The following is a 15,539-nucleotide window of genomic DNA, read 5'->3' as shown; positions in this document are numbered from 1 at the left end:
CCAATTCATATTTTTTTCAGAGACTTGCCAATAAAAAAAATCTGTATTAGGATAACTCATGTCATCCTTTTTCTTATACTAACATCCTCCAGTACGTGTTAAGTGCCACAACTACTGAACCACTGAACATGTGACTCCTGAATCTGTCAAAACTGAATAAAGAATCTGTGGATGAACACACAGCATTCAACATCAACAGCATACAGATATGGATGTCTTTTTATTAACCCCAACATACATTTGTCAGTTAGAAAAGTATGAGATACACATTTCAAGTTACGTCCATGTCCTATCTTGTGCAAACACTAGATGGTGCAAGAGGTCATTTAAAGAAACAACGTTTGAAAACAATGCAGGACAAACAAAACAACAATAAGTGCATTTAAAAACTATAAGTTGATTCATTTTGTCAAATTTATTGATTCCCAGCTCCTTATAAGCTAGATTTCGAGGCATAAACATCATACATTTCTACAATTAAACAAAAATATAACCAATATGTACAATTATTGTATTAAAAATACAAAAAAAGACAAAAAAACTAAACAAAAACAAATACATACTCCACCAATTGTCTTTGTAAAAGACGTACAGGTAAAAGTAGTCAATAAACCAAAACAAACAGAGAATCTTCACCAGCTAAATGTACATTTCTCACTTGACATCACATATCGAACAGAGTAGCAGAACAGCTACCTACTACTATTTACCTTGTTGTATTTATGCTTGTACAATTTGTGCAACTTATTTTGCAAAACAAGCGACTCGTCTTGGCTTGCCTGCTTGTGAATATTTACTTTAAAAAACAAAGCGGAAGCCGATGGTCGCTATATCTACCGTTACAAATGTTTCACCAACTGTATCCGCAATTGTTACAAAAAAGCCGAAACTAAAATACAAACAGGCAACTAGAGAAAGAAACAATGAAGTGGTGATAGGGTACAGTGGAAAACACTGCAGACGTCTTTTTCTCTTTCGTCGATTACTTCTAACTACCGATCAATGTGATCAGCGTAAACTCAGTGATTAAAAGGAAAAGAATGAAAGTGACTCGCTCTCACTAAGCTTCAGGTTCCAGAGTCTTGAAAGCACAGTTGGGTTTCTGTGAGTGATTCTGGAAGCTGTGTGCCGCCGATCGAGGCCCGACGCTCCATAAAAAAACAAAACCTTACGCAAAACCACTGTATTCAGGCACGAAACATACCTTCCTAATGATATATACTGTATCACACAGGTAGGAAGTAGCACCCAAATTAGACGACACGCCCCTTTGCCTGAGTTGATTCCTGTTCTCATTTTCACCAACGTTTGGGCCGTTTGGTGTTGCGTCACAGCCAAGAGCACTTTAATGGGCTTTTAAACTGTAGAGATGTTCGTGAAACCGATAAAACCGCTCGTGTCGTTGCAGAGAACAAACCTAACAGTTTGCTGAACTTCTGATCTAAGTGTGCTTAAGCGTATCTTTTCTGGGCCTTTGGCTGGACTGCCGTACTTCTACTACCAACGGATGACAACAGATGATATGTTTGGCCTTTCTAAAATGCTTGTTAAGAAACCCGGTCTTTCATTCATACATGGATCTCAATCACACTAAGGCCATGAACCCACAAACTCCCTCACTCCACAGCGTCCTCCATTATAAAGCGGTGTGCTACGCATGTCAGGAGTCACAACGTGAACTCCAGTTGTTATGATGTACTTTCCAGTTTCTCAGTAGGGTTGAAAGCTGTCCCCAAGCCGAGCTCCTCGATCCGACTGTAAATATAATACTGTAATACTGAACCACAAGACATGAGTGTTGTCATCAGAGTTTGTGCACGAGGTTGATAAATCACAGTCTTGCCTTTCAGGCTACGAACACCCAAAAGATGGGCGACTGAAACGTGTCAGTTTACGCCTTAGAAACAAGTGCTGAGGGAAACTTCTAAATGGGTTTGTGTCACATCTAAGCAAAAGAAGGAGGGCATTGTCTGTATATAACCATTAACACAAGTTTGTTTGTGAGTGAATGTCAAAGCGCTGTTCGGTTGTCAGTTTTACGTTCTCCAAAGTGCCAAATAATTTGTTTTTTTGCTCGCCTCCTCTCTTCACAGTATTTTTAGCATGCAGGGCAACAAACCCCCCATGATGCTTTAAGGCAGGGCAGGGAGATGAATCCATCACTGGGGAGGGAGAAAGGGCAGTGCCAGCGAGATGTAGACTGGACGGTCTGGGTGTCTAGACCTGCGGAGGCTCTAAAATAGCCTTTCAGTCCTTGCAGCAGACGTATAAAAGCCAGTGTCGTCACCTTTCACACAGCGGACACCTGTTCATCCTCTGGAGGAGAAAGAGAATTTTTGTTAGCGTCGTAGACATGATGTTCTCATTAAACATTGGCTCTGTTCTAAACCATAGTGCTAAATCCTGCTAACATTATATTTCAACGGCAACAACATAAACAAACATTATGTGGCCCACACTGTTGAGTAGTTTTAATTGAATTTAATACAATTCATTTACAATTAAATACTAATATAAATTTAAAATATATATTATATTATGAACAAACATAGGCAGGAAGTTAACTTCGGGTCAGGAATGTGCGTCCGATGAATCCATCCATAAAATGTATTTTTAGGGCCGCTGAGAGGCCACTCCATAACTTACTCTCCAAAATTGACAATATTCATAGATATGTGTTGTCGTTTCATTCTGTGACAACATTTCATCCGAATTTCGAAAAAAAATATATTTGTATTTGCTTTCATTTGTATGATTATGTCAAATAGATTAAAAATGTATATTCGATTGAACCATTTTTTCAATCAATTCAGTCTTTTACGTTGCTGTTAGGTTGCTATGTCCCTTGCATTTTATTTAATTTAACACACACAATTCTTCTCAGCTGAAGATACTAGCTCATGTTGTATAGACTGTTTCAAAGCAACAAATAAACAAATTTGTTGGGCTTTTGTGGGTTTTCCGAACGTAACTTCCGCTACACATCAGCCAAGTATAGAGTTCCTGCAGATTATTTCTAAAAACAAGCAAAAGAAACGAAGAAGAACGGTTATTAAACTGCCTCGCCAATATTTTGAATCTAGACTGCGATGCCAAATTTACCCTCTAGATGTCCCATTCGGTTCCTTCAAATGGCACAATGTTACACAACCCATTTAATAAATTGTTTACTTAATACAATTAACACAACAAATCGTTGATTTAATAAAATAATACAATAAAATGAATAATAATATACGTTGAATCAAATATTAATAGTTATATTATTAGGCACTATCCAGTCTGATAAACAAACACAGACCGGAAGTTAACTTCGTGTCAGGCAGTTAATACCTTCATGAATGAATCCATGAATGAGAAATGCTTACAAATGCTTGCTAGCTACGCATCCAGGGTTTGCAACAGAGCCAGAAGCAAACAAGTAAATATAAATGAATGAAACGCACATTCTTGCCTTACCGTACCAAAGACACGACAACTTAAAGTTAAACATTCCATTAAATATCACCTGAGCATCATCATTTTGCTGACATCAACAAAACTCACTATTTCCTATTTCGAATTCTAGCACATTCAAGCATTTACGATGGCAAATCTAGTGATGTTCCTCTGAGTACTGATGGGTGAGAGCCAATACACACAGCAGAGCGGGGAGCAATGACTGGGATGTTGCCACGGCGACGAGGTGCAGGCTGTCTCCGTGGCGACGCATGCACTTTGTGAGATGCGCTGGTGATGGTGGGCAGGTGAAGGAGCTGACCTCCTGGCATGCAGCACTTGTGCTGGTGAGAGTGTCGAGTGCTTGGCTTGGTGCGCGTGTGAGTGAGTGTGCGTTTGTATCTGGAGTTTGGGATGTTTTACCTTCCTGTCGGGGTGGTGTATGTAACTCATGGCCTGGGGGGAACTGCTGTGTGTGGACCTCTCCTCCTCTGAGATCTGAGTTTGGGAGACAAGCACTCACCCTCCTCTTCCATCTCCACAGCCTCCTCATCCTCTCGGCCCCGGGGGTCCGGCGGAGCGGCCTTCCCGGCAGCGGGGGGCTGCTGGGAGTCGGGGCAGTGTGTGACGAGGCGGGAACGCTGCAGGGCGGTCGTGTAGTCCGGAGGTTTCCTCCCAGAGTGGGTCGAGGTGTCCGTGACGTCCGAGATGGTCAGTGCCGTGTAGCCCGGCGGTGTGGGCGGGGGGTCCCGGTAACGGCCTTCCTTCCGTGCTGGGAGGGGGGAGGAGACAGACACCAATGCTACCATTGATGCTCCTCACACAAATGGACGGAAGGCATGCAGACATGCACTAGTTCATGCTACTGACACACGCATGCGTTTTTAAGACAGTGAGTCATGTGACATTTTAAACACTCCCGATAGAATCGCATCGCTACAAATTTACGTCACTATTTACACACATTTTAAATGATCGGCTGCTTTATTTCATAAAAACACACGGTACGGCTGCAAGAACCTACAACATATGTGCGATTTCGTGCGGCGACTTACTGATCACGGCTTTGGTGTTGCCCGCGGTGATGGGCGAGGGCCGGCGACTGTGCTGTCTGGACTCTTCAGAACCTGTGGAGGTGATGCTGCTGGTCTCTGGGTCTGTGTTCAGATCTCTTCCTCCCCGTCTCTTGATCGTGCCCGTGTCGCCCTCGGTCTCCTCGCCCCAACACGCCACAGAAGACGTAGAGGAGCAGGCCGACGCCCAGCTCCCTCTGCTTCCCCAGAGCCCCGCCCCCTCAGCCAGAGCCTCCCAACTGCGTCCCTGTTGCATGTTCTGAATGTTATCATGCGAACCGCTTGAACAGGAAGTCCAGCTCCCACGACCAGAATCGGCGGCGTCGAGAGAGACCCGGTCGCCCTGGTCATGGGTGAGCTCCTCTGAGCTGGGGGAAGACAGAACAGTGGCGCCGGCATACAGACCGCGGCAGTCCTGCATGGACGAGTAGGACCTGAAAGAGGATGAGGAACAAACCAAAAGAATTTAACAACCTCTGTCTGCATCTCGACATTCAAAGTGTCTTTTAAACCTTGGCACATTATTTTATCAAACTCTCTAATAAACTCGTATCTTGAATGCATTGTGAGAATTGAACCAATTACATTTCTCAGATTTTTATGAATTAAGATCAAAATGAGTATTCGCATACCTTAAGAGGCATTATCACCTAAAAGTAAAAAAATATAGGTCTTCATAGACCAGAAATCATGCTGAACGCCAGCTCTGGTTAGCATTATAGTAAAAATGGTCATCTGTGAGCTTCTTTACCCCAAACTATACTGGTCAGGGTCTGCAGTCGCTCTGCGCTCCAGGCGGTGACCACCGCAGTGAACGTCTCCGGCCAGTCCTCCGTATCTCTGCCTCCGTTCCTCCTGTCCCATGTCCAGAGAGGAGGTGCTCACCAGACTGGAGCGTGAGGAGATCTCACTGTGACCGGAGTCTGACAGATAATCACCTGCTCGAACATATCCTGGGAAAATATCACATAAAACATCAACAATCACTTTCTTATCCTTAAGATACTTCTAATACTGAGGGCTTTGGTACAAAACTTTGTGTTCTGACAATAAGGAAGCATCTCATTTAAGATGGACTGATGAGGGACCTTCTACATAGGTTGGAACTCTATGCACAACACAAATAGCACTTGGCACAGGAGACTGACGTTTGCTATGATAACACGGGAATTAGCATAAAAACACAGAACAGCAACTTTGCGATCATTTCCAGTGTTAAATAGAAAAACTTTGATTCTAAATAAGCTTGTTAAAGTGTTACAGAAGGTTAAAATCTTTATGCTAAGCAACTGAAAGTAACCTAGTAATGTCTTACTATGCTGTGCTTGGACTCAAACCTCAATTGTTAAAAGGAAAAACACTACATAGCACATCACCTTGAGCCAAAATGGCCCCTTTTTAGCCCCATTAATCAAAACCAGACACTTACTTCATAAGAAGATAAGCTTGAACCCTACACACACACACACTGTCTGACAGGAGTTCATCTACAGCACAAAGACTTTAGCTCTGCCAACTACAACTGGAGCAAAAACAAACTATACCTGAGGAGAGAGTTCACTCAAATATTTAGACTATGTGACCCTGGAAAGCAAAACCAGTCTTATGGGTACATTTTTAGAAATTGAGATTTGTACATAATCTGAAAGCTGAATAAAAATGATTTCTATTGATGTATGAGTTGTTAAGGATAGGACAATATCTGGCGGAGATGTAACCGTTTAAAACTCAGGAATCTGAGTGTGCATAAAAATCTAATATTGAGAAAAGTGCCTCGTGAAGTTGTTAAACAGGGGCACTGTGGCAGGACATCCACTCACAAAAATAAAGTTTTTATATTTTTACGATAGGAAATGTACAAAATATCTTCATGGAACATGATCTACACTTTATATCCGAATGATTTTTGGCAAAAAAGAAAAATCAATAATTTTGACCCATTAAATGTATTTTTGTCTTTTACTAAAAATGTTCCCGTTAAGACTGCTTTGTTGATTTTTTATTGAATATTAAAACCCAGTGAGCTACTTGCCTAGACAGCATTTCTGTTTATAGTTGTTGCAATTGCATATTCTGTATGTAACTGTGAAACCTTAAAGGAATAGTACACATCCAAATTTGCTCCCATTCACTTTCCATATACATTTTTATTCCTACCATGGAAAGTAAAGGAAGGCGAATTTTGAACTGAACTGCTCCTTTAAAAGTGATGTCTTGGTGGGCTGCTCATAGTAATGTTTGTGTGAACTCTCTTTGGCTAAACCAGCATCAAACCCTGTTACCTGCTGGTGCTTTCCTACAGAAGGAGGAAAAACCTCTCAAACCGTGACTCCTTATAGATGCCATGGCTGAACGCAGGGTGAAATGAGTGAGCAGAAACAGAAAGCAGTTTAACTGTATAAACGCGCTCAAACACAGTTCTTCTGTTCACAAAGGTTGGTCCTATTTCTTATCCGCAACTGTTTTCATAGCCAGATCTAAAATAAAATACCTTAAAGAACTAAATGTAATATCACACAGACACCAATATATGCTTCTATTATAAATCAAACGTAAGAAGAACGTTATAACGTAAGAAACCTGAACGTTACTAAAATCATCTCTCTCAATAAAGTGAGAACGATCATCTAACCTATAGATGGCAGTATAATGTTAAAAAAGCATAAATGTAATCGGTAATGGCACTAGGGGGCGCCAACAAACAGAGGCGTCGACTGTGAGACAGATGCGGGGTCACTAGTGCTCTGAATATAGATTTAATTGCACACCCACAACAGCGAAGCAATGCCGCATATGTCAATGAGAGAAGAATACACAGGGTGAGCGAACACCAGAGGTTACAGGAAAAACACATTTACAGTATATCCCAAATGCACCGTATGGTATCTGCGTTCACCTTTCTTCGGCGAGCTGTGAGGAGACGTGGGAGGAGAAGACAGCTGTGAGGAATTGTTGGACACGCTGTCCTCTACCAGTTTCCTGTGTCTCTCTCCAGCCTCCTCCGAAAGTGACAGAATCTTCTTCAGAGAGCCCGGTGAGCTTGTACCTGTACAAAAACGTCGGCTGTGTGAGCACAATAAACACATTTCGAGTCTGGTCGAAAACTTGCACAGATAGGCGGTCTTACCAAACGGTGGTAAGTCTTTAACCGGCACTTTCTTGCGAGATGGGTAGAGGGCGACGGCAGGCACTTGAAGCGCCTGGTTGGCTTTCTGAAGCTGCTGGCGCTGGTGGATGGCCCGTGAGACCACGGGAGATGTGTCGGGTCTCTTTTTGTCTCCAGAACTCTTGGGCACTGCATTGAAATTTAAGACAAAGAATGTATCCATTTCCTTTACTTTTAAATAGAATTAATGCATTTTTCATATTCATCCGTATGATATTCATCCAAAATTTGGATCCTTTTTAGTCTGGGTATGTTATCAAGTTAAGGGTTTTAGAAATGATTCATGAGCCTTGGAAATCTCCTATTGACTTATCGACAGAATGGATGCCAATGTAGTATTTTAATACTAAACTGTTTCTACAGTCACCTTTTGGATCAAAATTCTCTTTTGCTTATTAAAACAAGATAAAAATGAGAAACTGAAATGGTTAAAAATCCAAGATGTGTGTGTATTCGCACTCACGCAGCACTCACATGTGTTAATAGAGGCCTCGCACTGTATAGAGAGCATCTGCAGGCTCTCCTCATTGGTTTCCAGGCTAAGGTTGGACAGGTACTGTTTGACCTTGCGTGCCATCTGCGCATCCTCGTAAAGCTTCTTTGCATTGAGGAAGGAACTCCGTCTGACGCGCTTCTTGTGTCCGCCTGTCTGAGTCACATCCAAGACGGCCGCATTGGCACTACCCTGGCTGAGAGACCTGAACACACACACAAATGAAAGTTGACTTAAGCTGTGGGTAATACCTCTGATCTGGGATCAGGCAGCGTTCTCATAACATGCAGTAAGTCGCATTCCTTGCAGCTCAGAACATTCCAAACATTCCATGCGTTTCACATCTCAGGCAGATAAATTAAAATGGGATGTTAAATAAACGTACTTCCATTTTGTGAGAGGGAAAAATAACACCGTGATAATTACCAGGTGTGCAGCTGAACCGTTTTTACTACATACATGAGGATTTCGAAAGCTTTGAATGTTATTATGTATATATTTCAGTTTTTTGGAGGGGGGAATAAGTCTATTAGTTGACTTGTTTTCAATTTTTTTTTAAATATTAAAACAGCCGCAGCAACAAAGTATTTCTATAGCTCCTTTGTCAGGGCTGTCAAACGGCATCCAGAATAAAAGTTTGTGTATCCTGTAGCTCAGTGGTAAGAGCATTGCATTAACAACGCAAGGTTGTGGGTTCGATCCCAGGGGATTGCAAATACCTATGTAAAATGTATAGGATAAAGCAATTTGGATAAAAGCGTCTGCCAAATGCCTAAATGTAAATGTTTACAAAATATATGTCTGTGTACAGTACATATTGATTTGGTATTTATATACACAAACATGCATATTTTTAAGAAAACTATAAAATATACTGTATAAAAATGAATAAACATTTATATATAATTTAAATAAATGGTATATTTAAATAAAAGCATTTGCATATATTCTAAATATATATACATTTATGTGTATATGTTTATAAATACAAAATTAATATGAACAGTACACAGACATATATTATGCAAACACATACTTTTATTCAGGATGCGATTAATCGTTTGACAGCCCTACAATATATAGAACATTGTCTCAAGGTAATGGGTTCAATTCTCAACAAACACAAAAACAAAAAAAGTTGCTTTGGATAAAAGCATCTGGCAAACTGAATAATAATTAATATTTTTATTTAAATCATCACATAAAGTCAAGCTTATCTTTCTCAGCTTACTATAAACTAAGATGCCATGTTTAAAATGCTAGGTTTGCCATTCACACATCTCATCTTAGTCACAGTTCAGCAAATAATAAAACAAAACCTCACACAAAACTTCAAATGCTAAGTAGAAGGCGTGCAGCTACGGTAAGTAGATTAGCCGAAAGGGACACGTGAAAACAAATCACTTTAGCTAAATATGGATCATGGGACATCAGATTAATAAATGAGCTGAAACCAAATGACTGTAAATAAATTCATGCGCACTGCGGTATCGATGGTGTTATTAAATGAACTCTGAATGAGGTGAGTTTAATCAATGACCCTAAATAGCAAAAGTGACGTCTCAAGCGCTCAAGATGGAAGCATTCTCAAATGAAGAAAGAATAATGAAGGACAGTCAGCAGGCAGCCAAAATGAAAAGAGGGTCACACGCCGGGGGCCGGAGGTCAGAGTTCGCCATACTCACCCCAAACTCCTCCATTTCTTCTTCCTGTAAGGGAGAGCCATGAACAGTGGTGCGTGGGGCAGAGGGTGGACGAGAGAAATGGGGGGAGAAAGCCAATGAGAAGAGAGGAAGACAAACTTGAGAAAAACAGACAGAGGGTACCGAGGAGAGGCGCACCACAGATCAAGAGAGACAAGAATAACTCCTGGCACAATAAATGCAGACAAAGAGTGACATACACAACTGTTTAACAGAAACGTTCACTTCAGCAGGGTACAAAAACCTTCGGCAGAGGCCGCGTGTAAAAGCGTGAGGGTTGAACACGCTGCAGTGAACGGCCACTTAAAGCTTCTCAAAGACTTTAACAGTCCAGCCTGAAATACAGACGGAAGCGTCACCGGAGCTCACCTGGTTCTGAACATCAGAGCTGGGTCCATGTTAACAGCTGCCATCCGGCCCACGTGTCTAATCTCTTTAGCAATCATCCGCAGCTTCTCAAAGTTGACCAAACCGTCCACTTTTGAGTCGTTCCCTAGAGAAATAAAGTGTTGAAGGGATCACACACACACAGTAAATGTATTTGAATGGTATCGTAGTTGTTTTTTATAGTATGTAGATCAGTGCAGAGTAAGAGAGTTGTTCATCTCTGCATGGCCTTGCAGACTCGCTGTCATATCAAATACAGTCTTTAACTGTCCCTATCATTTAATAAGAGCCTCTGTGCAAAGCCTGTGAGTGACAAGAACACACACTGCGCTAAAACAAACTGTTAAGATCTGACTAATGATAATGGCCCTTGTTAAAAATAAACGTCAGATGCTATCTATCCATCCTGCTTTCTCCTTTATACCCTCACTTGCCTGAGCATGCCAAGTTTTCAATCACCCAGTAGGCATTATTGATGTTTAAAAGTGGCGAATACTGTGTTGATGTACCCATCTATGACAGAAATGATCAGGTACGTTGTTTGCTTTTAGACAAAGGAGGATGTTTTGAAACTAATACAGTGTGCTTTAGTCCATTGGGCTATTTAATCCCAATAACATCAATGTTTATTACAATTATTAAAGGTGCAATGTGTGACATTAAGAAATGCAAAATAATATACATAATAATGTCTTGAGATGTGTATAAGGCCTTACATTATAAGGTGTTGTGTTTTATTACCTTAGAAAATGCCATTTCTATTTACAAACACGGCGGATCCCCTTACATGGAATTCCCCTTGTTTTTTCTACCCCCTAAACAGACAAACTGCTCTACAGAGTGCATTTCATAAATATGTATCTTCTTTGGTAAAAAAGCGAAACCGTGGTGACATCTTAGTCCTGTGTCCGCCAACATAGTGCTTTGAAAAGTAGTGGGGAGTGAGCCATTGGTTGCAATTCGTAACCTCACCACAAGATGCCGATACAATTTCACAAACTGTACTTTTCAAATGAGTATCATGACTAGATACAGTGCATAGTTGGCACTGCGCAGGGTATATTAGTCCTTACCTTCATGCAGAAAGGTGAGATCTTTCTTGATAACAGGAAACAGTGGGATTATGGGTGGCTGCAGGTTCTGGTTATTCAGGAGGTTTCTATACTTGGCCATATTCCTGGAGGGGTCAAACAGGTCCTGGAGGTCACTGAACAGCTTCTCGTATTTACTGGGCAACTTCTCCCATGTACCTCTCAGCCTGGACACTGGTGCCAAGTTCAGACCACTAGAAATGATACAGACGTATGTTATAAGATGTCAAATCATTCCATAAGTATTAACACAGTGCGATGTATTACAGCAAACTATTTTGTATGACCATCTGTAAATTCAGTAAGAAGTCTGAAGGTGAAATACTCTATATACACTGTATGAAGTAAACATACAATTACGATTAGAACATAATAAAAGTTTAAGGGTACATACAGTCTTCATTAAACGTTAAATGTCGATACAAATAAATGGATAATGGCACATTCGGTACCAAAAGCTGGGGTAATTTTTGTTAAAAAAACTACTTTATAGTAAAATTAGGCATAATAAAAAGATTCCTGGTAATATAAGATTACTTAAATATTATAAAAATACTATATACTGATGATAAAATAATATAAATAGTCAAATAATTAATAAATGTCAAAGGGACAGTTCACCCAAAACTTATAATTCTGTCATTTACTCACCAGTTGTTCCATATCTGTATAAATGTCTTTGTTCCGATGAACACAGTGGAAGATATTTGGAAGAATGCTACTACCAAAGTAGTCAATAGGTCCCCAGAACTGTTTGCTTTCTTTCGTGTACATTCTTCAAAATATCTTATTTTGTGTTCAACAGAACAAAGAAATCCATACAGACTTGAGAGTGAATAAATGTACACAGCTTTTTTGGACGAACTGCTCCTTTAACACTAACATTATAATCAATAATCACAGTCTGTTGTTTTGTGTTTTTGTGATACATTTTGTCTTTGTTAAAATCAACCTCTCTACCTGATGATGGCAAACATCGAGTTGAAGTTCTTGCACTCCCTGCAGTGCAACGCGATCTTAATGAAGTGCTTGATGATCTTCATGCGCTTCAGCTGGTTGGGTTCACGCACCACCTCCGTGGCCACCCAGAAGGTCTCCCGATTAATGGACTCCTCAAAGAGCTTAAGGCTGGGCATCCCAGATAAGCGGCTCTTCAGCTTGAACAGGTCATCGATGTACTCTGTGGGCTCGATGGCGCAGAACAGCTCGAAGGCACGCATGGACAGCTGCGTCGCAACCTCCACCGTGCTGAGCTGCAGCAGGCTGATCTGACTCTCGCGTAGCAGCTCCTGGGCGTCTTCGTCCGAGCATAACGTTTCCGTCTCCATGTTGCTTTTCAGGTAATACCTGAGAGAAGAGACGCGAGGAAAAGAGGTACGAGTATGAGTGTAATGTATCATTGCTACCAAACTGTGCAAAAAAACGAAACATTGTGGCTGTAAATACAGCACCTGCCACTTAGTTGGATCCTGTCGGCCAGTTTGGAGAGCTGCTCTGGGAGGCGACGCTGCTTGATTACGCCCTCCGGTGTGACTGACACCTCGCACAATGAATAAGCTTCAGGGGCGGCGGTCAAGGCAAACTCTCGGATGGCCTGAGCAACGACTTCTTTTGCAGTGGTGTCCTTTCCAATCATGATGTACCGACTCTGTTGATCAGCCTTGAACACTCGCAACACCTGGTCTGACATGTCTGAGAGAGAGAAAGAGATATCAAGAAGTGGCTTAGGACTGATGTATCTAACAAGAGATGCACCGTTATATCGGCCAACAATCGGTAACGGTGGATTAAAGTATTTTAAGCGATATCGGCCGATAGTTTAAAAACAGCCGGTGATCAGGGCTGATATATCCTGGAAAATCAAAAGGCAGATTTGGCAGATATCACTCTGAATAATCGGCTATCGGTCCGACCGTATCGTGTCCATGCATCTCTATATTTTACCCTTTCATTAACCAACACCCCAAGAATTGCATTCATGTTGCTTTCACACTTGCTTTGTTTGTGCAGGTTTGAATTGGATTCAATAGTCCCGCTTTCACCTGTAACACCACACACTGTTATTACGAAATGCATTTTTATGAACATTAGTTCGCCAATATGCTTTATAATGTATTGAACCATTTTCAGCCACTTCGTGATGGCTCCTTAGTACAGATACACATTTGGATTTACACAATAAGCAAACAAACCTACAATGTGAAAGCAACACGATTCAGATAACATTGATAACATAGATAACATGATTTAATTCACCAAAAACCTAAACCTTTTTCACCCAGATTAACACCGTAAATTTGAATCCCACCAAATCTGTGCCACTAAACGAATTTTGGAAGTAAATCTATGCCAGAGATATGCTCGGAGGAATAATGTGATAAGACAAAATCAGCTAAAGATCCTCTGACAAACGTATATACTTACTTATAGGGACAGCTTCTAAAAAAAGGACAGTTAGGAAAGCGTGAGCTTCATATTAAATATGCATGCATTACTTTTTAAAGAGTTCTGTATTTGCCCCAATAAAACATGGCTAGTAAATATTATTAAAATGTACTTTTATTTAACTATCCTTATTTCCTTATATTTATTTCCTCTTAACAGATACAACATGATGTATACAGGATTATGTTTACTCGTTTTTTCAGCTAAAAAGTAAAACATGGTAACAACAGCAATTTTAATCGTTTAAACCTAAATCGACCCCTAGGGGGAATGAAAGGGTCGACAGAATATTGCTAAAATTAGTGGATAAGAAGGTAGTTTAAGAACCAGCATTGATGTTGATCCTGTAACATGTTCATATGAAGTATCTTACCAGGCTGGTTGTTGAAGTCAAGTATGCGATGATGTGACTGCAGCAGGTCAGGGTTGCTGGAAGAAAGGTTTCCACTGACAGGCAGAGCAGGAGGAATCTGCTTTGACTGCTTTAGCCCTACAATACTGTCATCCTGGGACTGTCCCACTCCAACGTCACTGTGGACCAACCAACAGAGTTACAACGCTGCAATAAACATCGCCAATGGAGCCTTTTAGTATTCATCCAGCTTACTTGTATGGTTTGGGCGGTAGAATACTGGTCAACGTCTTATCGAAGATCTTCTTCAACTTGTTTCTGCCGCCGACGGTGTTAGCTTTTCCTTTCTTGCTGGCTTTTTCTAGGCTCATGACCTGCTCCACATCGACGGCCAGGTCAGGGATGGAGTAGCGGCTGGGCTTCTTAATATCCCCGATTTTGGGGATGTGAGGAGCACCGTTCTTCCTATCCAAATCTTCTTCCGGGTCATGCTCTTGGTCCTGGTCAGGCCTGGCCAGCAGTTCTTTAAACACTGAGTGCAGGAAAGGCACCACAATAAAACTATTTGTTTCTGTTCCAACAACAGTTTGTTCACATGATGACTCAATGATGTTTGATTTTTTCTTACCTAAGAGATTTGTCTTCACAGTAATGGACAGATGAGTGTTGTTTTTTAGGATCTCGTTGGCTTTGGATAGCGGCACGTTTTCAAAATTTTGCCCATTTACTTCCAGTATCTGAAATGAAGATGGAATTTATGTAGATCGCATTTATATTAAAAACAAGTGCAAGTTTATTAAACAACCTAATAAAAAAATCATTAATAATTTTTCCTGAGAGAAAGCATTGAGCATGTAGAAGAGATGCGCAACTAAACTAAGCTAAGATATAAAGTGTTGCATATAAACTGTTCTCTGACAAACTATAAACCAGTGTAAGATGAACAAAATAGCTGTGTTTAAAAAATAAAACTACATTACTACTTTCTGACACAAAGAAGAGTTAAAATTGTTAACAGTAATAAAATAAACTAGAAAGTAAACTGGAGGGCTGTCAAACGATTAATTGCAATTAATCGCAATTAATCGCATTCAGAATAAAAGTTTGTGTTCATATAATATATGTCTATGTACTATGCATTTATATTTTGTATTTATAAACATATACACGCATATATTTAAGAGAAATATAAAAATGTATAAATCAAAATTTAAAATTTATATTATTGGTAAATATAAATAGGTTTATCTAAATATGTCCTTAATATATATACATGTACAGTATGAGTATGTAATTGTGTTTATAAATACAAAATTAATATGCAAAGTACACAGACATGTATTATGTAAACACAAACTTTCATTTTGGATGCGATTAATCGCGATTAATCG

At 40.4% G+C, this 15,539-nt stretch overlaps 1 protein-coding gene across 10 annotated transcripts in view; it reads right to left on the bottom strand.

Annotated features, from left to right (window-relative positions):
* Positions 1 to 201: 201 nt before the first annotated feature.
* rapgef2b (Rap guanine nucleotide exchange factor 2b) overlaps positions 202 to 15,539 on the bottom strand; it is an 86,149-nt gene continuing 70,811 nt past the window's right edge. For 5 of the 10 annotated variants that reach the window (XM_056769112.1, XM_056769114.1, XM_056769120.1 and 2 more), the window contains 16 exons: positions 14,777 to 14,885; positions 14,404 to 14,680; positions 14,170 to 14,327; positions 13,776 to 13,790; positions 12,803 to 13,043; positions 12,312 to 12,698; positions 11,334 to 11,545; positions 10,243 to 10,366; positions 9,856 to 9,879; positions 8,152 to 8,375; positions 7,639 to 7,806; positions 7,408 to 7,557; positions 5,263 to 5,464; positions 4,494 to 4,945; positions 3,862 to 4,210; positions 202 to 2,316 (listed from right to left, as the gene is read on the bottom strand). In XM_056769112.1, the coding sequence (XP_056625090.1) occupies positions 3,888 to 4,210; positions 4,494 to 4,945; positions 5,263 to 5,464; positions 7,408 to 7,557; positions 7,639 to 7,806; positions 8,152 to 8,375; positions 9,856 to 9,879; positions 10,243 to 10,366; positions 11,334 to 11,545; positions 12,312 to 12,698; positions 12,803 to 13,043; positions 13,776 to 13,790; positions 14,170 to 14,327; positions 14,404 to 14,680; positions 14,777 to 14,885 (3,066 nt within the window). In that variant the 3' untranslated portion in view covers positions 202 to 2,316; positions 3,862 to 3,887. The remainder of the gene's footprint in view (positions 2,317 to 3,861; positions 4,211 to 4,493; positions 4,946 to 5,262; positions 5,465 to 7,407; positions 7,558 to 7,638; positions 7,807 to 8,151; positions 8,376 to 9,855; positions 9,880 to 10,242; positions 10,367 to 11,333; positions 11,546 to 12,311; positions 12,699 to 12,802; positions 13,044 to 13,775; positions 13,791 to 14,169; positions 14,328 to 14,403; positions 14,681 to 14,776; positions 14,886 to 15,539) is intronic. The other 5 variants (XM_056769113.1, XM_056769116.1, XM_056769117.1 and 2 more) reach the window with 4 other exon arrangements.

This window comes from Triplophysa dalaica, chromosome 16, assembly GCF_015846415.1.
Source record: "Triplophysa dalaica isolate WHDGS20190420 chromosome 16, ASM1584641v1, whole genome shotgun sequence".
Lineage (NCBI taxonomy): Eukaryota > Metazoa > Chordata > Actinopteri > Cypriniformes > Nemacheilidae > Triplophysa > Triplophysa dalaica.
The sequence above is the reverse complement of the archived record's forward strand: the minus strand, read 5'-3'. Positions and strand labels throughout refer to the sequence as shown.